Source organism: Rutilus rutilus, assembly GCF_951802725.1.
Source record: "Rutilus rutilus genome assembly, chromosome: 6".
Lineage (NCBI taxonomy): Eukaryota > Metazoa > Chordata > Actinopteri > Cypriniformes > Leuciscidae > Rutilus > Rutilus rutilus.
In genome coordinates, this window is record NC_140214.1 from 14,381,874 (window position 1) to 14,404,775 (window position 22,902).

The 22,902-nt window shown below is 36.1% G+C and overlaps 2 protein-coding genes across 3 annotated transcripts in view; both read left to right on the forward strand.

Annotated features, from left to right (window-relative positions):
• Positions 1 to 2,019, forward strand: part of insra (insulin receptor a) — a 58,619-nt gene extending 56,600 nt beyond the window's left edge. Inside the window, exon 21 of the mRNA XM_084412326.1 lies at positions 576 to 2,019. Coding sequence (XP_084268452.1) covers positions 576 to 930 — 355 coding nt within the window. The 3' untranslated portion in view covers positions 931 to 2,019. The remainder of the gene's footprint in view (positions 1 to 575) is intronic.
• A 1,690-nt stretch (positions 2,020 to 3,709) lies between these two features.
• Positions 3,710 to 22,459, forward strand: arhgef18a (rho/rac guanine nucleotide exchange factor (GEF) 18a). 2 transcript variants are annotated; one of them, XM_084412328.1, is made up of 20 exons: positions 3,710 to 3,965; positions 10,963 to 11,098; positions 12,621 to 12,727; positions 12,832 to 12,972; positions 13,064 to 13,314; positions 14,150 to 14,272; positions 14,463 to 14,580; positions 14,743 to 14,997; positions 15,174 to 15,250; positions 15,843 to 16,021; positions 16,408 to 16,469; positions 16,588 to 16,773; positions 17,033 to 17,173; positions 17,258 to 17,355; positions 17,446 to 17,511; positions 19,586 to 19,633; positions 19,800 to 20,297; positions 20,529 to 20,790; positions 20,903 to 21,004; positions 21,320 to 22,459. In XM_084412328.1, exons 3-20 carry the CDS (start codon positions 12,637 to 12,639, stop codon positions 21,424 to 21,426), a joined length of 2,805 nt encoding a protein of 934 aa, XP_084268454.1. In that variant the 5' UTR covers positions 3,710 to 3,965; positions 10,963 to 11,098; positions 12,621 to 12,636; the 3' UTR covers positions 21,427 to 22,459. The 2 variants fall into 2 exon arrangements, with proteins under 2 accessions (XP_084268454.1, XP_084268453.1); XM_084412327.1 differs by having other exon boundaries at positions 3,740 to 3,965; positions 21,269 to 22,333.
• The last annotated feature ends 443 nt before the right edge of the window (positions 22,460 to 22,902 follow it).

Consider the following 22,902-nt stretch of genomic DNA (forward strand, 5'->3'; position numbering starts at 1 on the left):
AGTTTTCTTTTTCAACAATTTGTTTATAATTCTGTTTTATAATCTTTTTTTTTTTTTTCTTACAAGAAGACAATTAGTAACAAGCTAGAAATTATAGCTATAATGTATCTCCATAAATTGACTTAGAAACTGTTACTGGAATTTTTAAGTTATAGAAAATTAATCCTACTATATTTTATCAAGTTATTTTAGTCCCTTTTAGGTCATTTAAGATTAACACGTGGTTATTTATTGAAAGGTGAATAACCACCATCATGCTTTGCTTGTCAAACGCCAATGACTGTTAATCATACTTTACTGGACTGCACTGTTAATGTCAATAGACAATGTTTTAATTCATAGATGTGTGTAGCTGATATGCGTCACCTGAATGTATTTTAGACATATTCTCTTATATTAATCTTAAATGTCTTATATAGTTTTGTGTTAATTGTATGACTTTTTATTCACTTTGATCTCACCATGAAGAAAGCCTTTGCTGCTGATATGGCTTTACATTTAACATAAATAAATGTAGTGGAATTTTAAGGAATTCAGTCTTTAACTGACATGTCTCCTGTTTCCTGATCTTCCAGGCATAACCTGATGCAGATGAGCTGGCATTACAATCCCAAAATGAGGCCCAGCTTCCAGGAGATCATCGAGATGCTCCGGGAGGATCTGCATCCCTCGTTTCAGGAGGTCTCCTTCTTCTACAGTGAGGAGAACAAGCCGCCTGAGACGGAAGAGTTTGATATGGACCTGGAGAACATGGAGAGCATCCCGCTGGACCCTTCCTCGTACTCTCAGAGGGAGTGCTGTCTAGATGGGGACGAGGGCTCATCCGTGGGCCTTCGAGGGAGTTATGAGGAGCATGTGCCGTATACGCATATGAATGGCAGCAAGAAAAACGGACGCATCTTATCCCTACCCCGATCTAACCCGTCCTAATATTAATAACCCCATCAAGCTATATTAGATTTTTTTTTTGTCATCATTTTATAGATTCACTTTTATTGAGCTCTATATCAGAAGCCCTTCAGAAAGGAATCTCAGGACATTCGTTTTCTTCTTTACTGCCTCAGTATATGATGATGATGATGATACAGGGTGCAGGCTTTTTTTTTTTGTATTTAAAGAAGAAAATACACTTTAACTGCTTCTTTTCTTTTTTCTTTTTTTCTTTTTTCTTTTTTATATATATATATATATTGCCAAGTTTCAAGAACTGGTCAAATGGAACAAACTGTGAATTTAACCTCAGACAACCAGAAGGCTGCTTTAAACCATACATCTCCTCAGACTCTCTCTTCATCCACCAACTCTCTCCAGAAAAAGACAAAATATATAATATACAAAAAAAAAGTGACCTTACTCTGTTTGTGGCCTATGTCATGACAACATGGAGTTGTGTCTGAATCTGTACACTTTGGGCTTTGGTGGCAAACCTGTTGAACTTGGGAACTGTAGGATGACATTTAGCGTCCTTCCAAGAACTAACTGTCTACAGGTACAAGACACTGCTTTTCTACCTGCTACTCAGTATTCCAGACTACACAGAGAGAACGAACAGATTTTTGGACTCTATTTTTTTATTTATTTAGCTTGCCTGTGCTCTTTTTCTTCTTTTTTCCCCCCTGGTGTTCACACATTTACAGCTGAAGGATATTTAAACTGTTTTCAGGACTTTTGACTAAAAGAGTTCCTCAGATTGACCAATAGTTGCTGCTTTGATATATTTTAGTGGGTATAGATGATGATAAAAGTATATATAAAAATATTATTGATGTTTTTGTACAGTTGATGTCGTCATTCGAGTTATTGCCGGTTGTAGAAATGTTTTTACATGTTTGTCTCGAATCTTTATTTTTTCTAATCCGAAAATTATACTAATCATCCTGGACCCCTGATCAGCCAGCAGCTCCCAAGATGCACAGGAGTATCTACTAGACGCCTTTGTCTTCAGATGTCAAAGCTTGATATCAATGGAAATAACTGCTGTAAATAAAGCAGTGAGGTGCATTCGAGAAGAGCGAATAGGTGTGTTTCTGTCGTGTTTTTCTTGCGAGTAATTGTGTGAACTTGTGAGTGGTTGTGGGAAAGTCTTTCAAAGCACGGGGCATAGAAAGAGGATCGTTTTATCAAAGGAAGTGTTTTACATCAAATTCGCACAATTTGTGCGATAAATAAACTGTGAAGAGACATATGTGACAAAAATGCAAGATCATGATAAAATTCATCCCACAAACAGGAAGTTGTCTTTTATTTATATTTAATATAAATCTATCTTTTCAAGTTTAACAATGTCAGCCTAATTGGGATTCTTTAGTCACTGATAAATAATAAATCATATATAAATATACAAATAAAATCATTGGATAGAGGCGCAGAATAGAGGTCCACCCTATTTCACAAAGATCCACCTTCAACTTAATTGAGGTTCGACTTCACCACTAGGTATTCTAATTGGACCAAGTTTTAAAGGTTTTTTTTTTCTGAATGTCACCTCGGTGGAAACGCATTCATTTTCAAACTTCACAATTTTTTAAAATATATATTTTTTCTTTTTTACTTTTTAAGTAAACCATCCAGTATTAAAATGACTTCTTTCCTGTTCTACCCAGTATAATGTCTCCTTCAACTTTTAAGGCTCCTCAGATTTTTATAGGGGATTCATTTCTCCTGTTCTCCACATTATTGTGTCTCCTCCTTACACTCCTGCACCTGTCAGGATAGCGGATCTGGCTCCAGTCCACAGGTCCCGAATTCTTGGGGCTGGCCTCTCCTCTTCACCCCAGTCTATTACTGGGTCGTCGTCGTAGGTCCATGAGAAGGAGACGGAGAAGTTTTCGCCGTGGTGGAGGGACATTTCACCAGCCGCCCCTCAGGTCTGTCTGGCGTGCTTCAATCTCCTCTTCCCCACTATCCTGCCTGTCCCAGGCGCCAAGATAATGCCAAGAGACGGCAGATTTCGGATAGAGGGTTGACATCTTCACAGGACGACTCGGAACTGAGGCGCTTTTTGTTGCTACGCTATCAATTACTAGCTTTACTGCTTGACAACTGCGAGATGTGAGCGGTCTGACCAGTGACCAGAGCAGGTTCTGTGGAATGCAACTGTGCCATAATATGGACAGCAAAAATTCCATTTTCATTAAAAAGTGGAATGCAAAGTCATTCAAGCGGAATTAATTGGGAGTTATTTTCTCTTATAGGCTACTTGGCCCAACCTCACACATGTTCAATTTCATTTATTTTGATTTATTTCTATTTTCTCCCCCTTTATCCCAGTCCACTTATTTTACTGTCTTGTTTACTTCAGGAAATCTAAATCTAGTTGTATTGTTGCTGAAATATTTAACACACAGGTGAGGCAGGGTTATTATCGTTAATTAAAACTCAAATCAAAAAAAAAAAAAATCATTACTTTAAATAAAATATAGCCTAAACGTTAGCTAAAATATAAAAAACTAAACTTATTTCATTCAGTTTCACCTGATGTACTAAAATAACTTACACTAAACTGAAATAAATAAACACTATATACTAGACATTAAAAAACGAATAAAAAAATGAATTAAAAACACAACAAAATTACTAAATCTTAAAACAAATTTAATCAAATAAAAACTAATTCAAAATATTAATAAAAATTATAATAGAATTACAGTTGTACTAAAATAACATTGGTGTGAACTGTGAAGAAAAGGAGGAGTGCTGCTGGATGTGTGAACACAAACCCCGCCGCCTTGTTCCCGTCATGCCTCGAGTGAAGCAACGCTGAAGTGTGTGTGCGCGCGCGTGCGCGAGTGTGTGTATTGGGGACACAACCATCGTTCCTGTATATGTGCACTGCACTTGTTGTTACCGGTGTGGTGGATGCCTAAGAAAAGAAACTGTGTCGAAAAAAGAAGATAAGATAGGAAAGAAAAGAAACTGTCCCGAAAAAGGTGGATAGGATATTATGTGATGTTTCTTTAAAAATGGTAAGTAGAAACTTTTGTAGCTAAAGTTTGCGCGAGCCTCTTTGTGTTTAAAGTTTGTCATCAAGGCCTCGTGTTATTTAATTGGCGTTGTGGTTTATAGATTACAGAACATGTTTTCTAATTTCTAAATCATCTTTTTGTCTTTGTTTAGAGATATTCGACGTCTTTTAAAGGCTACTTTTAGAGTTTTTCGTGGCCTATCATTAATTTATCTTTGCGGCTGTTCTTGAGAGGAGTGTGGCGTAACTTATACCAGAAGTTTCGCCGTGATTTCACTATAGGATTAATAATGGTGTCTCTTCTGAAATAACCACCATGTTTTTTTAGCAGAGCATGGCATGTTTATTGTTGCGACTAGATGTGGTCAATGAAACCTTGTCATGTTTTCTGATCTGTTGATTGCTTTGTTTACACTTGTCCTCTGGTCTGATGATGAGTCGTGAAGGATGGGTTATCTGTTCGATCATTGCATTCCTCGAAATCGGTTTCTTGATTAATGCCTCATTCGCTCATGATACTAGTTTCACCAGTGGCAGATCTGTAGAAAAGCTGAGTGAGGTTGGTTTGTGGTCCTGGGAATTTGTGTTTGTAGGATAATCAGACTTTTCCTCCCCTGTGTTCTAGATACTTTTACTTAATCCAGCAGTGACTAGAATATTTTTCAGTTTCACTATTAACGTTTCAAACCTCATACTGGTATCTGTTCAGTCAGTCACTAGTCCTTATTCTTTTGTAATACGCTTAACTATTATTGCAACTTCAACAAATAGCAAATTTATGCTATTTTTTTCTATGGGAATTTGTGGTTCAGATGTCAACTATTCGTTTCCGACTAATATGTTTTCCATTTGTTCATGGTACCAATTTGAATAACTCTGTTAAGTACTTTAGCAACTTGTAACTATTCAACTAGTTACTAGTAGGCTATATATTTTGGTTTTCCTGGTAGTAAACATTTAGACACTGGTATCTCTTTATAAACACGTGTGTGTTCCAGTTGATTGTAGTAATGTTTAAACTTTTTTCTTATAGGGACATTTTAATTTAACTATAAAGTCAGCATTGATATACCGTTGATATACTAATATAGTTTTTATAAAATTTTGTTTGTTATTTTAGTGCATTAAGTTAATCTAAATGAAAAGATGAACTAAAGGAGAAATATTGCCTTTGCAACTAGTTTTTTTATATATTTTAAGTAACAAAAATGTTTTTTTTAAATGGTTTTAGTTAACTATAATAACCCTGACTAGTCATTAAAATGACAAAGTAAAAAAAAAAAAAAGAAATAATATCTAATAAATCACCAGAAAATCAGGAATAGATACTAACTACTATTATGATTGTAGAAGAAAGAAGTACTAGTGTTGAACAAGAGCTTGTGTCTGAATTAATACGACCCGTAACTCGTACTGGTATCTAACTGATCATTAGTACTAGTAACATATAAATAGATACTATTTACAACTTAGTATGTTACAGCTTAATAAAACTATAGCTTTCAATATAACATGTTAACATGAAACTGCTACTCGGTCAGTCTGTCCCTTTACTCTGATCAAGAGCCCAACAAATTCAACTGAGACAAACTAGAATCTCAAAAAAGCTTGTCTTGGACTAGCAGTAAAGGTCAGCATCTTTTAAGGTTATGTGTACTCTGTAGCTTATCTGTTTTTGTGTGTGTGAAACAGAGAGACTTTCTGTATTTTATCTGGCCTGTTGATGTGTTAGAGGGGGAGGTTGGCTTCATGGTCATAAGCAGTTTGCAAGCCAGGCATTTTTCACACAGTAACAGAGAACTAGTAAATCAGTTACAGCATGTGCAAACAAGAAATTCTCGCATTTTGCAGCTGCTGAATCCATTATCACACCACGAAAACTAGAGCGAACCAGTTAATATTAGTGTAACCAATGCCCTCCCGCTGTTTTAGTTCAAAACGGCGGTTTTTAGTTTATAAGATGGCTATGGTGGAGGTGTCAAATTTCGTGTGTCTTATACTAAATCTAAAGGAAGGAGGGCGTTTGTTGTTTCTACTCTCTGCTGCAGAGTGGAGCAGCCTGCTTTTCTTGTTTGACCGATAAGCATAAACCTTAGCCTCATTTCACTTGGCTATATTCATGAATCATCTCCATCCAGCGGCAGCCTGCAGCAGAAGTTATCATTCAGCTAGAATAGTACAGTAATGAAACCACCTGCGTTACATAACTGCATTATTTTAGTGCGACTCGGCTCATGCAATGATCCTTCTTGGTCCCCCAGCAATTTGACGTGCAAAGTCAGTGCCTTTAACCGCCATTCATCAAGGTGCAGCTGAGTTTGAGTGTGAAATGTGCATCCTAGTCAGTATCCTTCTCCTCATAATGAAGCACTAGTCATGTGTTTATGAGCAGGTTTGCTCTTCTCGTTTGCCTGTCTTTTATTTAGCCTTCATGCACTTTACACATGCTAGTCTTTATGAATGAATGCACTGTTTGAATAGCAGCACACACATTGTTCGAGTGCTATTAAGCATTGTTAGTGTGCTAACAAGGTGTATCATGCCTTGGGGGTGAAGCTGTTTGCCATTGTAACAGCTGAGTGCTGTACAACTGTAGCCATATCAAATTCATAAGTTGAACAAGGTGATTATTTTTTATATTAAGACAACTTAATGACAACAATAAAATGATAAGGTAGTTCACATAAAATTGCAACACAAAAGAAGATATTGAAGAATGTATTTTTGTTCTTCATACAGTGAGATTCAGTGGAGGCCAGTGTAGTTTTAGATCTTGATCTGCCTGTTCTACATAAGGAAATCATATATATATATATATATATATATATATATATATATATATATATATATATATATATATATATATATATATATATATATATATATATATATATATATATTAGTCTTGTGTTTTTTCTATGTTTTTGCTTGGCTATTTTCAGAATTAAGCCTTTGAGCAGGTGACATGCCATCACATGGTGTCCTGCACTGTCATCCAATACTTCATCTAAAACTATTTGAAGCAGCATTTTTCTAATTATTATTAATTAACTTGCCATTTTTATGACCTTTTATAATAATTAACAAACTACATGGAATCTTTGTACATTTGAAAAGTCACATACCTCACTTTAGGACTAATTCTGAGGTGGACTTTCAATGGTGAAAACCTAGTGACCCTACAAAGCATCTTTAATAGGCAGTGTTTGCCTTTTTATATAGCCTAGATCTGTAAATCTTAACCTAAAACTAGATGTTGTACAACAAAAGCCAATTGCCGTCCGAAAGTTTGGGGTCAGTAAGGCTTCAGTTCAGACTGCAGGTATAAATGTGGTGTGAACGACACAAACCACATGGAATCTGATCTTTTCAGTTCAGATTTGGGCCACTTCCATATGTGGTCCTTAATCCGACACAGGTCAGATGTTTTGCAATGTGACCTCAGTCTGAACAGTCATTACATAATTCATGTGACTTTCACGTCACTCTAGTCTAGAGCAACATTCATCTCAATTCTGCACTCATGGGAGTCACTTCAAAGATAATGCATACCTGAAGTTATCAAGACCGTTGCGAAAGGTAGGCAGTGGAAGGACAGTGATGTGTCAGAACTTATCAGTGACAGCTCTATACAAGCAAAACATGAGATCTTGTATCATAAATGTTTAAAAACTCTTTTCTCATCTTTGTTTTCTTTATATTGCCTGTGCATAAATTCACAGTCTTCCCAAGGAGATTACACTAATGAATAACTGCGTAATCACTTACTTTAATGTTCTCTGTGATTACTTCCGTATGACAGTGTGCAGCGTGACGTCTTTTTATCATTCTTTTTTCCGTATGCGGGTCAGTTCAGGACCATAATCTGTTCACACTGATATTGGCCACATTTAAAACAACAATGTGAACAGCTGTACAGAAAAATCAGGTCTGAGCAACAAATCGGAATTGATCGCTAAGGCTCGCAGTGTGAACGTAACATTTTTTTAATGTTTTTGAAAGGAGTGTATTCTGCTCGTGGTGTTTTCAGCATCTGCCATCTCACATGAGGACACTCCACATAAACTTAATCTCCAGAGCTGCTTGCAGAGTTCACCTCACAAACATTTCACCATTGCACCATACTTCTAAAAATAACAATATTACAAATAATAATGATACTGTTCATTCGTTGCTAATGTTAACTTATTGTAAAGTGTTAGCAAATTAAAACTTTAAAATGTAACCAAATAAAATTTGATCATTACCATCATAAATAATATAAATAAATAAAAATAGATAGAACATTTGATTTCAATAATGTAGCAATAAATGTTAAAATTAACATTTACTAAGACTGATAAATACTTCAGAAGTATTTCTCTAATGTTAACTAATGTAGTTAAATAATAAAAAAAACAGAATCCAAATTAAAACAGACTACACAGAATTTATGAAAAAATTAAACATTTCACATAATTTATTGTTATTATTCAAATGTTAAATTAAGTTGTTACATTTGTGTGAATTCAAATGATTAGACATCCTATTTTATTCATATTTAATTAAACCATTAAAATGGTAAACACAGGGAAAAAGAGGCCCTAGGAAACTGATATTTTTTTTTTAGGATTCTATGATGAATAGAAAGTTCAAAATAACAATTTATTTGAAATAGAATTCTTTTGTTACATGATAAATATCTTCACTGTCACTTTTGACCAATTTTTAGTGTGTCCTTGCATAATAAAAGTATTCATTTAATAATACTTTATTAAAAGTGTTAATTTCTTTCAAAACACAAAATAAAACTTACTGACCCCAAACTTTTGAAAAAAAAGTTTTTTTTTTTTTTGTGCTTCAAAGCCTTACATACTGGAAACTGGAAGAAACATTTCATCTCTTTTGGTTAAGGCAAATTAAAATCTACATTTTTATTCAAATTTTACTTTCCTCTGAATTTGTCAATACTTGTTTTGCTCTACACTGAAAAAAATGTTATGTTGAATTTACTTAATTTTATTTCGTCAAGGGGTTGCACGAAATAAATTTATCTAAATCCAGATATATTTTTTAAGTTGAGTGTACTTATATTTTGTAAATTGGTTGTACTTATATTTTATAAGTAATTTCAGATTAATAATATTCATAATTTTAGCTAAACTATTTTAAGTTGAATTTACTAAATTTTTTCAAGAATCAGCCTGTGAATCTCAACAATGGTGACAATTATAAAGCATGTTGCAGTGCATTCTGGGTGCCACCAATCAAAACTCATTCATGGCTCCCATCATGCATTGCTGCATGAATAAATAATGAGCTTATGTTCAGAGGTGATCGGTTTCAGGTCAAATGATTGTGAAATAATGATTATGTTAAAACACAACCAACACCATCAGATCACGTTTTCTATTTGTTCAGCTGGCTGTTATAACTCAGGTACAGCAGCCAAACAAAATCTAACGGTAACGGTTGCAGGGTAAAGAGCCCAACTAAAACACACACTGATCCCCATGATGGTAACTTAAAATTACGGTTGTAACATTACAGTTTTCTCCTTCAGTGATTCTGCTTGTTAACATCAGGTGTCTTCAATGTTGGCAATACAAAATAAAGAGTTCTTAATTCATCTTTGACGTCTGTCTGTTATTCAGATATTTTTGTTTAAAAATTGTTAAATGGTTAACTTTTAAGGAATTAATTTTATTAATTATTACTCAATTCTAATGTGTTAAATTTAATTAATAACATTGCTTGTAATCTGCACAATTTTATTGAGTAGATATAGCGTATTCATTTTACAGTGTATATGGAAATTAAATTAAACTTATTTTTTTCTAATTACTTTTAATTGAATGAAATTAACTTGTTTTAAACAAGAGCAGTGAATTTGAAAATTAATAATAAAAAATAAGTAGGATTAAATAACACATTATAATCAGTAAAATTAACCAGATAAAAACATGTAACATTTACAAGGGGTCAGAATCATTTTTTTCAGTGTAGTAAAAAACTACAGTCCAAAAATAAAGATCCATTTAAAAAAAAAAAGCAAGCCTGTTTTCTGTAGTCATGTCTTCTGCTCTTTAACCTTGTCTGACAAGAGCTTAGGTATGTGACAAACTAAAACCAGTTTGCTGTTTCAGAGAAGAAACAGATTTGTTTCATTATCCTCTTTTCCCAGGAGTGAACTGGAGCCTTACATTAGCACGTCCCTTTCTCTTGCCTGTGTCTAGTATAGCCTCTGAGTTGATGCTTTTCATTTAGCAAGACACTTTTATATCCAAAGCGACTTGCATTGGATTCAATATATAGATTTTATTACATTATATCAGTTTATCATTTATCATCTTATAAGTTTATGCATTCCCTTGATCAGTCCTCCACTTCAGCATGTACGTGTGCAGGAGTCAAACCAAAACAGATCATACCTGTATGTTCACCAGAAGTGTAACCAGAGTGAATCATGTCAGATACACCTCTGTAACATTTACCTGCACATTTATAGTCACGCAAAGACCATTAAGGGGTTATTTTTATAATTTTTTTTTACCATAGATAGATTTAAGAGCAAAATGTGTGGAACAGGGATATTCATTCAGTTCTTATGTTGTGTAGCCTATATGGATCCATTTAAATGATTGTTTGCACAAATGTCTTGTATAATGAATAATGGTCTCAAATTATTTTTATCAGTTTTAATGACATGACAAATTAGTGCCCTACTCGATGCCACATTTAAGGTTAATTGCAGTTTATAAAAACTGACAATGCTGCCAATTACCACAGAAAATAGTTTCCACTTGTCCCTTAGTTTGGGAAAAAATGGCAATGCATTGATTTACATCTTTTCAGCTAAATGTACACATGTAAATCCTGGAAACCCAGTAACTTCTACATTGTGTCTGTGTAAGGATACCAGGAAGAAACTATGTTGTTGATGCATCTAAATTTGTATTTTATCCAGAATGTTCCTTTAAATTACAGACCCCAAGCAAACTTTCTACTTCTGTGCTCAGGTCTGACAGAGACTATTCATCCTGCATTTGGCTGTATCTGCTCCATGACTTACCTGGCAGGCATGACCCTCTCACAGCAAAGATAAACCTTCATCCTCCAGCCTTTAACCTCTTCTGGCTATCACTACGGCCACAGGTCAGTGCTCTGGCATCCTGGACAGGAACTGTAGTATCAGTACAGCAGCAGCTTTTATTCAGCAAGGACACATTAAATTGATCAAAAGTGACTGATAAGACATTAAAGAATCCAAAAAAAGTATCACAGTTTCCCGCAGCATAATAATAAATGTTTTTGAGCACCAAATCATCATATTAGAATGATTTCTGAAGGATCTTGTGACACTGAAGACTGGAGTAATGGCTGCTGAAAATTCAGCTTTGCCATCAAAGTTGCTACAAAATTGTCACTGTTGATACCAGTAGCGGATTATTGAGAGTGATATCTGCCGATAACGATAGCTTGATTTTAAGGAAAAGAAATCTCAGCCAAATAATGCTGTAAACTATATAGGGAACCCTCTCATTTGCTACATTGTTATAATATTAGAGGTTAAAATTAACAACAGAGCCCAAACTATTATATTCAACTGCTATTTATTTTCAGATATAATAATTACACTCAAATAAAAATTAAAATGTTTGTATACAACTCAAAAGCACATGAAGTTGCTTTCATAAACGCTTGTTTTTCATGACAAATTTCTTCAAGCACACATATGTAATTAATAGTAAACTCCTCTCTAGTGTTTTTTTATTTATAGCTAACTAACAAACTGAACATTGGATAACTTTCCTCAGGTAAATGCAACATTAAGTGACATATTGTTCACAAGCTGTTTTATTAACATCTTTCCGTCATTGAAACATTTACATTTAGACATGATACATTTCGGTAAGTTGTACTGTATCTTTCAATATAACTGTTCATGCATCTATATCATGTTTCATGCTATAACCTAAAGTGGAAGAAAAGACTCGCTGGCTGCAGTGATCGGTCACGTCTCATTTAAAAGAGTCAAAACCCCATTTATTGTTTGAATTTTATGATAAAATGTACCGAATTTGAAAGCTGAGACAGCGCAACGCTCTTTTACAATTATTGGATGTCTATGAGCGCTACAAATAAAGTTTGGTGTAAAGAAAAACTGCGGACCTGGCAACCCTGAAACTACGAGTCAAATAGAGCCTGCTTTAACGTTGCTATTTTTTTATTGTTGCGTTAACTTAGACAGCCTTAAATTCAATACAAGACACTTTCTTCACACACACAGTATGAGTTGCTGTCTGACACGTTTTTCAGCTCCCTTTTGATGGACTGTATAATTGGCCTTGATCATCGGCTGTTTTGAAACCATACAGATTATTGGCTGATATTGTCATTTAGCCCTAATATTACTGTTTTTATACTGTATTTTTGAACAAATAAATGTAGCCATGGTGAAAATAAGAGACTCTTTAGAAAAAAAAAAATCTTGAACTGCTCTAAACTTTTGAACAGTAGCATAGTGCTGATCAACCTGGTCAGTGGCATGTTTATGAAACCTGTTTATTTTTATGATTCCATTTAGTGGCACAAAAATGACATGCTTCACCCTCCAAAACTTGAGTTTCTAACAGTGTTTCTTGACCGTTTTAATTGTCTTCTGGCTGTCTTTTAGTTTTTCAGAACATAAGATGGAAGAAATCGATTCTGTGAGAGTCAAGTCCTTGCCAGAAGATTCAAATGTCCCGTCCACATATTCTGCTGACTCCATCAATATTGACGGTTGGCTATTTAACCCGTTTACTGTAGCCATTCAACTTGTTGTCATCACAGGTCTTGTTTGTTGATGTCAATGGGAAGTGTATATTTACTCCTCTTCTACACAGATGGTCGTTATAATGCGCTGCGTGAAGAACTAGAAGCAGAAGCTCGGGATTTTGAAGCTCCCACCTGGAGTTTGGCTGTTGACCAGCATTATTTAAAAAACTATTCAAAAGATGCCATTAAAAGACAGGACGTAATACATGGTAAGGGGGTGTGATAACTTGTTACTTTTTTTGTCTCGTAGAAATTTAATTTGAGCTATACAAAAAAAGTCTGTTATTGTTTTTATGACAGAGCTGATTCAGACTGAAATAAACCATGTGCGGACGCTAAAGCTGGTTTTGGGCGTGTACGTGCGAGAACTGCGTGAGACCCTGCAAATGGATGAGACACGTTTGGAAAGGCTCTTTCCACAGGTGGATAACCTGCTGCTGGTGCACCAGCTTTTCCTCAACCGCCTTAAACAGCGAAGAGTCGATTCCATGGAGGCAGGCAGTACCCAGAATTACTGCATCCACAATATTGGAGACATCCTCATCGCACAGGTATCTTTATCATATATCTGCTGTAGGATGTGCATAGATATGTTAGATGCCCTAACAGGCAAGTTTATACTTGAGGCTTAATAGCTAGTTATACGACAAAGACCCATTTCTCTAGCTGCATGCTTTGGATCAACAAACTGTCAGTTATATCCAGTGTCCTTTATAGGATCCTTGAATCCACATTCCCCAGAGCTGAGCTAAGCAGCAGGTGCTTCCTGAAATGAATGGAATTATTGTTTTAACATTAAATTAGGATGCCATAAAGTGGCCCCAAAAAGTGGCTTTTTTTTTAGATATAGGCCATGCACATTTCTCAAGCCAAAGATTAATTGTTTTGCTTTAACTTAAAAAAAAAAAGAAGAAAAAAAACTATAATTAATGTGAACTACATTGCTAGCACACTTCATACATCCACTAAAATCATCTTGACATGAGTTAAGTCATTTCATAGCAAGTGGCCAAGAAAAGTAAATTAAGTTCTGAGAAAGTGTTTCATATCATTCTAATACATTAGAAGAAAGAAAACGGTTATTGTAAATTATAATAATATTTCACAGTATTAGTATTGTACTTTTAATCAAATAAATGCAACATAGAGTGAGCATAAGAAACTTCTTTTAAAAACATTAAAATAATCTTACAGACAGCAAACTTTTGAATGGTACTGTGTATGATTAAATGAAGCAGTGTTCATATTTCGTCTTCTTAACAGTGCTTAAACATTTAGGAGTGTACATATCCTGAATATTTCTTTATTAACTTCTGGTATTGTTATGAAAATCTTTTGCGTTTATCTTTGGTGCTCTCTGATCTGCATGTTTGTTTGTGTGTGTAGTTCTCAGGTGAAATAAGAGACAGACTGCAATACAGCTATGGAGTGTTCTGCAGTCACCACACCGATGCAGTCAACTTCTCTAAAGACTTAATGCAAAACAAGAAGTTCCTGGCTTTAATAAGAGTAAGACCTGACCTTTTGTTCTCAAGTAAAAAAAAAAAAAAAAAAAAAAAAAAAAATATATATATATATATATATATATATATATATATATATATATATATATATATACAGTTTTATATAATATTCTTTTAAGAAATGTTATATTTAGTGAATTTCACTTTCTGATCATAATTGACTTTTCTGTCCTCAGAAAATATGTCAGTTGTCCATTATGCGAAGATTAGGAATACCAGAAATTATTCTTCTTATAACGCAGCGCATCACAAAATATCCAGTTCTGTTTGAACGTGTCATTAAATACACTGAAGGTACGTTTACTTTACATATTAATAATGGATATTGTATCTGAATAGACACATATATATATATATATATATATATATATATATATATATATATATATATATATATACAAGCATGTCCATAAGTCACCTTCATTGAGGTTGCATGAGTTTTCATCCTTTTGACAGTTGGCTCAGAGGAACACAAGGACTTGGTACGAGGTCTAGACTTGCTGAAAGAAACCCTATCACAAGTGAATACTCATGTGGACGACTTTGAGAAAGCGACAAGGCTGAGGGACTTGAGCAGTAAGCTGGAGCCCAAGTCCCAGGTTAAGATGACCCACGGGCGAGTGTTCCGCAGAGAGGACATGGTACAGGGCGATAGGAGGCTGCTTCACGAGGGCATGCTCAACTGGAGGGTAACTTCTAACAAAAGCAAAGGTGATCATTTGTATAATTTACATATCTATTTAAATCGTGCCTGGACTTAAACTAAAACAGTATGGTTCTGATGCAATAAGCCATTATATTTAATAATTTTTTTTATGTCATTCTGCTTCACTTTGATCATTTGATAGGTGACAGACATTTCAGTATTTTCTCTCTTATTCCTTTAGATGTCCTTGTCTTGCTGTTGTCAGATGTTTTGCTGCTGTTACTGGAGAAAGATCAGAGACTTACCTTCGCCTCTCTGGTGAGCAGAATGTAATCATTTGCATTTTGTTTATGTATAGCGTACAGTAGGCTTGCTGCGATAGTCTGTGTTACACGGTGTTCAGCCGTACACGATCACATTACTTGCCCACCGTGGCACCGGTTATTATAGAAATAAAAACCATTTAGTTCATTTAGACAACGGACGCTACAATTATAAACTGAAGGTGTCTTCTCTGCGCCATACAGCACAAACTGCAGTGCAGCTGAAGTCAGATTTCACTTATTACGTGTTGAGACTAGAGTAAGGTGAGTTGAGATGACTGACAGGACAATGCAGGAGGATGTTGTGCGCCACAGATCCTGAGCGTCATTGACAAATATCCCATTTTGTAAAATGTGCGGTCCGTACCACTGCTCCCTATACACAGAGTACACGTGATCGTAAATTCAAAAGGGATTTCAATACCACGCATATAGAAAGCGGCTCTCTGATGTCCGTAAATTTTAGGCCTATAGACAGAGTACGCGTGATCGCGAATTCAAAATCGAAAGTGAAAAGTGATGGTGCATACCGTTACTGTTACCGTTACCGTTATCATTAAATGTCAGCATGTTCTCTGCCCCTGTAGGATGGTAAGCCTGCAGTGATTTCACTGCTGAAGCTCATTGTGCGTGAAGTGGCTCATGACGAGAAGGCCATGTTTCTGATCTCCGCATCCTCGGACACTCCTGAGATGTATGAGTTTCACACCTCCTCCGGAGAGGAGCGCAACACCTGGCGAGACAAACTCTGGAAGGCCGTGGAATGGTGTGTTTTATAAACATCTTTGATGTTTAAAAAATCTTTTTTTTTTAAATACACTACCATTCAAAAGTTTGTTGGTAATTTTTTTTAAATGTTTTTAAAGAAGTCTCTTATTCTCACCAAAGCTGCATTTATTTGATCAAAAATACAGTAAAAACAGTAATACTGTGCAATTACAGTAACATTGTTACTATAATTGTCTTATTATCAATGATGAATATTTTTGGGGAAACAGCGATACATTTTTTTTTTTCAGGATTCTTTGATGAATATACTAAAGTTTGCTAAAAAAATAGTTCAGAATAATGAAATCTAAGTAATATATAAAATTGTGTCTGGTTTTTTTCCTATTTTTTTTTTCTAACATTATTATTCTGATTATGTTTCAGCTGTCCAGAAGATGAGGAAGAGGAGCCAGAAGAACTGCCTGTGAGGATCCAGGACTTTCAAAGTAACATGCACATTTCTGTATCACAATCTATGATCAGTCTTCCTTCCTCTACTGTAAAATGAATTGATGTCACATTTAACGTATTGGCTTTTCTTTTTTAATGCTGTTTTCTGAGTAGGGAAGCTTTCTATGCGGGATGCATTGATAGAGCAGAACCTTACAGAAAAACTGAGGTTATTCACCGGCATTGCAGCCTATGTGACGGGTGTTACTGACATCTCGCCAAGTGAGCGCCATCTGCTGCGTTGGAATGCAACAGACCCCCTGCAGGGGGAACAACTTCTCGCCAGAGCCCTAAAAGATGGTGAGGCTTGCACTACACAGCAGAAAGGGGAATTCATGCTTATATTCAGATTGACATCTTACGGTATTTCTCTGCAGAATAGAGTGTAAGCTTGGCTTACTTTTTATTTACATTTCAAGTGATAAGCCCTGTTAGGTGCTGTTGTACTGTATTTTTGAATGGTCAACATTTTAAGACATATTTTTTTTAGGTTAATGTATGCTTAAGTTGAATTCTAAAGCATGGTGGATTGTAATCTATGTTTATAATCTTTCTTCAGTGGAGATTTTACAAAACTTGCTGCTAACATGTGAGCAGGGCCAAACTCCTCCTCCTGGTGAGGGGATGGATCTGGTGCCACTACCCAAGAGACCTGATGCTTTCAGAGGCTTTGAGAGCGATACCTACATGCTACCTGGAAGTAAGAGAAACTTTCTTTGTTTCATGACATTAATGTAATGGTTACATATTCATTGCCATTGACCGATGGACTGGTTGTTCGTAGATGGTATTGCGAGTTTAGTGGAAAGCTCGAGGGACAGAAGTCAGTGGACCAACCCTCAGCTCAGAGAGCTTTATTCTAATGAGAACATGGAGCTGTCGGTGAGCTGACACTACAGTATCACGCTTGTTATTTTTTTGGAGAAGTACTGATATAAACCAAAATGTATGTTCTTGCTTTTGATCCATTAGGCAGATGAGGAGATAACTCTAGAGAGCTGGAGTGCATATTTGTCAGTCTTCTTCCCTAAAGCAGAGGTGAGATATAATATTCTTTGTGTGTTTGGAATAAAGAAGCTGCTTTTTCAGTGTGATGATAACTGTAAAGCGGCCTATATACTGTCTCTGATAAACCACAGACTGAAAGTCATTCATTTACAAAGAGAGAATTCTGGGAGCAGCATGGAGGTCGGAACATATGCGAATGCAGAATTTTCAGATCCGATTTGATTATCTTCGTTTAAAGGGATAGTTCACTTTGAAATAAATTTTTGATATGTTTTAGCTTACCTCAAGGGCATCCAAGATGAAGGTGTCTTTGTTTCCGCAGTAGTTTCAATTTTGATATTTTTAGGTCAAACCGTTCTTGTCTGTCAGTCATATAATGCAGGTCTATGGTCACTGTCTCAAAACACAAGCACAGAGTCCAAATTAAAACAATTCCCCATCGTCCAAATTAAACAATTCCCCATCATAAGTACACATTGATGGCCTAAGACACGAAACGAGCGGTTTGTGTGAGAAAACGAACAGTATTTATATCGTTGTTATCTCTTGAAAACAGCACACGTCCAAATGATCTGACGGCGCGGGCGGGTATAGATATATACATAGATGTCGCCTTGGCTATGGTTTCGTTCCAATGAACTGCAGTAGCGAATGCGACATCTAGTGTATACATCTATACCCGCCAGCGGGCGGGTATAGATATATACACTACATGTCGCTTGGCTACGGTTTCGTTCCAATGAACTGCAGTAGCCAAGGCGACATCTATGTATATATCTATACCCGCCCGCGCCGTCAGATCATTTGGACGTGTGCTGTTTTCAAGAGATAACAACGATATAAATACTGTTCATTTTCTCACACAAACCGCTCGTTTCGTGTCTTAGGCCATCAATGTGTACTTATGATGGGGAATTGTTTAATTTGGACGATGGGGAATTGTTTTAATTTGGACTCTGTGCTTGTGTTTTGAGACAGTGACCATAGACCTGCATTATATGACTGACAGACAAGAACGGTTTGACCTAAAAATATCAAAATTGAAACTACTGCGGAAACAAAGACACCTTCATCTTGGATGCCCTTGAGGTAAGCTAAAACATATCAAAAATTTATTTCAAAGTGAACTATCCCTTTAAGTTAAAATATTTGAACTTTTGCGGCTTGATTGTATGTGACTACCCAACTGGATGTGATGTAATCAAATCTATGAGTCCAAAGTGAGAATTACCAATATTTTTTGTCCACTAAAACATTATTCTGTTACAGTATTTCTGTAAAATGGGCCGTTATGAATAACTTTGTCTGACATTATTTTATAACATTAAAGCTACACTGTGTAGGATTTTCTCCCATCTAGCGGTGAAATTATATATGACTACCAACTGAATATTACTTTCTAGCCCCTCCCATTCGGAGGGCGTTTTAACTCCTACGGTGGCCGTATTATTTCAAATCTGCCGGCAGTCGCAATCGCATTCGCCATTGAGTGTAAAAACGCGAAAGGCGAAGCTTGAATTTCCAGGTATGTCCCTCTTTGGCTAATGTATTTTCAAGATCGATGCGCAACATGGCTTCCGCCAGTAGAGTCACCCGCTCGTGTGTATTCTAAATGGCAGATTCTACGCTTACGAGAATAATTGATTAATTGGTAGAAGTAATTACACATGAGCACATATCATTTTGAAAGAACAAAGTGTTTTTTGCTAAGAATCAACTTAAAAAATGACACAGTGTAGCTTTAAATAATTATTTACATTGATTAGCTCTAGAAAAAACTATTTTTTGTGTATTTTGTTCTGTGTGGGCTCATCTATTGTCTCTTCATTCATTTTAGTATGGTGAACAAGTGGATGGTGCTTTCAAAGCAATTATCATATGCGAATGTCGGAGAAAGTTAAAAAGACAGTTTAAGGTTGAATGATGTTGTTGTCACTCCCTAAAAACCTAAATCCAATCCTATTTATCCAAACCTGCCTCACTGTTAAAATTGTATATGAAATTTGACCAGGTCAGATTTCATGTTTGTTTTTTCTTTTGTGTAGTCAACTTACTTTAAACATATGTTACTTTTATTGATCATTTTCTGTTTTTATCTCCACAGCTTTATGACATTGTAACTAAATTGTCTCAGAAACTTTACAGCCTTCAGGTAATCCAAACTCTAAATATGCATTTCATGTAGTGCTTCTCTCGTAATTATCCAATGATTCATTACCTGTTGCCTATGATACTTTCAAATAGAAGATTCGTCTGTGTAGATCCAGATCAGCACAAATGAATCTTTGATTTCCTTATCCGTTCCCTTCCTTCCTCAGGCCATCGTCCAGCAGCAAGAGAGCCGCATCGAGGTGCAACGCGCCACTATTGAGGAGCTGATGTCCAGACCCAGGGGCAACACACTCCTGGAGAAGGAAAAGCATCGGAACCTGGAAAAGCAGCGCGAGGAGCTGGTCAACTTCCAGCGGCTCCAGAATCAGCACCGACAGGAGCAGCTGCAGTGGGAGCAGGAAAGAGACCGGCAGAGGGAGCAGGCGGAGATCAGGGAGAAGGAGCTGAGGGAGAGAGAACTGGAATGCAGCAAACAGGAAGAAAAGCTGGCGGAAGAAAACCAGGAACTGACCAGGGCCAGAGCGCAATACCAGGAGGATCTGGAGCGGCTTCGAGACTCTACACGTAATGTGGAGAGGGAGAAAGAAAAGCTGGAGCAGTTGGAGAAGAAGTTTAAGAAGTATGAGAAGAATGAAAACATTCAACAATACAACATACAACAACCCAAAATTGCCATCTTTCCCCTGGAGAATGAACAGATACAGGTTTGGGCAATTTTATATTATATCTGAGAAAAATGTACTGATCTTCTAATGCCACTGATATTTCATACTACACATTAGTGCACATGCATGAGTGCACATGTAAAATAAAACAATTTCAGACTAAGCAGTTTTTCTGGCCAATACTGTTTTAGAAGTTTGTATATTGAAATATATGTGCCATTTGTAAATCAGAAAAAGTGTACATGCATAAAGTTTCCTTTCTCTCTCTAGTTACCTCCTCCAGCCTACCCCATATTGAATGTGGTTTCTCCCAGCTTTGAAGAGAGGCCTCCCCTGGTTCCACCACGCAGGGAGAGCATCACAGCCCCTCCTGTTAAAGCAGAAGTGCCCATCCACCTCATTAGTACCACTAACCAATCCCACAAAGCCGGCTCTGTCCAACAGAAGATCCCCACCAAGCTGGCCGCCAAACCTAAAGGCAAGGAGAAGCACAGCAAGCACAAGAACTCCCACCAGCGCACCAACAGCGCCGGTAAGATCTGCTTTATGACCTCCATCACATGTGAGCTGATGCCGTTTCTGGGCTGTGGTGTAGAGGTATCAGTATGTTTTAGCTGATTTTGAACATCTTCTCACACTTTTAGCTGGCATAGAGGTGTCTCAGTTACTTCCCATCAAAGTTACAGGAAAGGAAGGAGGCAGTTTAAGATCCATGAGATCCAACAGTCCTCGTCAACTCAGTCCAGGTGAAACTTCTTTATTCTGTCTCACCTCACGTACAGCTTCTTTCTTTCTTAGGATTTGTCAGTGGTTAAAATGTTGACATTTGCTTTGTTTAATGGGATAATTTTACTCCAAACCTCTGTTTGCTTGTTTTTACCTCATATTCCAACACTTCTTTGTACTATGTGTATCTTCATCTTGCTTACATGCAGCCCTGTTTTAGTCATTTAAACCATTCGTAGTTGTGTTTCTGCATTAGTAAATCTATTTCTGTGGTGTTTCTGCAGATATGTTTATGCCAGCAGAGAAGTTATCTAGCTCTGTGCCCTCTCATTCAGGAAATGCCATCAGGAGGCACCACACCACTCATAACACACACAGTCCCCAGCCAGGACAACGTAAACCCAAAGACAATGCAGTTGCAGAAGACATTTATTTCTTTTAAAGTCCCTGTGTGATCTGTGGGACTACAACATCTTTCCTCCCTAACATGACCTGCACTGACTCAAATGCATTGAAATGAAACCATGCAGATTTTAGTCTTAATCATGATTTCTGTTTTTACTCTTATTTTTATCTTTAATTGGGGAAACAAATATTTGGGAGGAATCATTCCTGGCAGTACTTTTACATTAACCCTTTTTCCTGTACAGTTTCTGTTTCCTGACAATCACAGTATCCTGTTCAGTTCTCCGTTACAGAGGGGTCTTTGTCTTAACAATTTGTCATTCCTGTAAATAGCTGTTTTTAGTTATTTATTGTGATTTTTATTTCAGGGATGTTTGGCCCCACAAGTGTTACACTGGAAAAGTCTTCATGTTCTTTCTGGACTCTTTATAGGATTTCTGTAATCAAGAGCTTCTGAGCTGTGATATTTTAAAAAAGTAGACCTATTTAATGTGTGGAAGTTTTGGTTTGAAATGTAAATTTCCTTTTTTTCATTTTCTGTCCATTTTCTGCACAGATCAAAGAATCTCGTACATTATTTTGCTTGTCAACTGGAAAATAATGTTATATTTGGAGCAAATATTTTGTAGTGTTTTAGAAAAAAAATAGCCTTGTTTTTCTTTATGACGGGGGATATATGTTCTTAACTACTAAATGTCAGAGGTACCACCTCTTATTTCGTTTTAGTTTTGTCTCATTCATTTATACTGTACATAACTAGATCATGGCACAATTCTGTTGATTATATTTTGAGAAAATACAGACTTTCTGCTTTAGAAACCATACATTTGTAAACTGTTGCACTTTTTTGCTCAGTGAAATTAACAAACATAAAACATGTGTGCTCGGTTTTCCTTCACATTGTACTTCACAAAACTAGGGACCGTCAGCGACGCTAAATTCACTCACTTCATGTCCTATAAATTGATCGCAAAAAAAAATCAGTTTGAGTGAATTATTAAATAGTTGTGTCCGAAATGACTGTACTCAACCGTGTAGTGTATGAACTTTATCATTCTGACAAAACCTTGTAAAGTTCACACACTACACGGTTGAGTACAGTCATTTCGGACACAACTATTTAATAATTCACTCAAACTGATTTTTTTTTGCGTATATATAGTGTATAGTGCAGATTTGAATGTTACGGTTTAGTCAAAGCTGTGTTTAGTCGAATGAACATCTACCAGACACAGCGGCACAGACTGCTTTTCAGCACGGACTGATGGGATTCCTAGTGCTTGGGGAACAAATTAAAAATTATAAAACATATTTTATTTGTGATGGATCTCACCTTATTGATATTTTATCTCACCTTCAAAAAGGTATACAAAAAGCATTAGATCCCATATATGTTAAAATAATAGCATTTCAGCAGAACATCCAATAACCACAATATTAGTGTATTATAGGCTATGCATTGTAATGGGTTCATACTGTAAATTGTCTTGGAAATGTCCTAGAAAATGGTGGC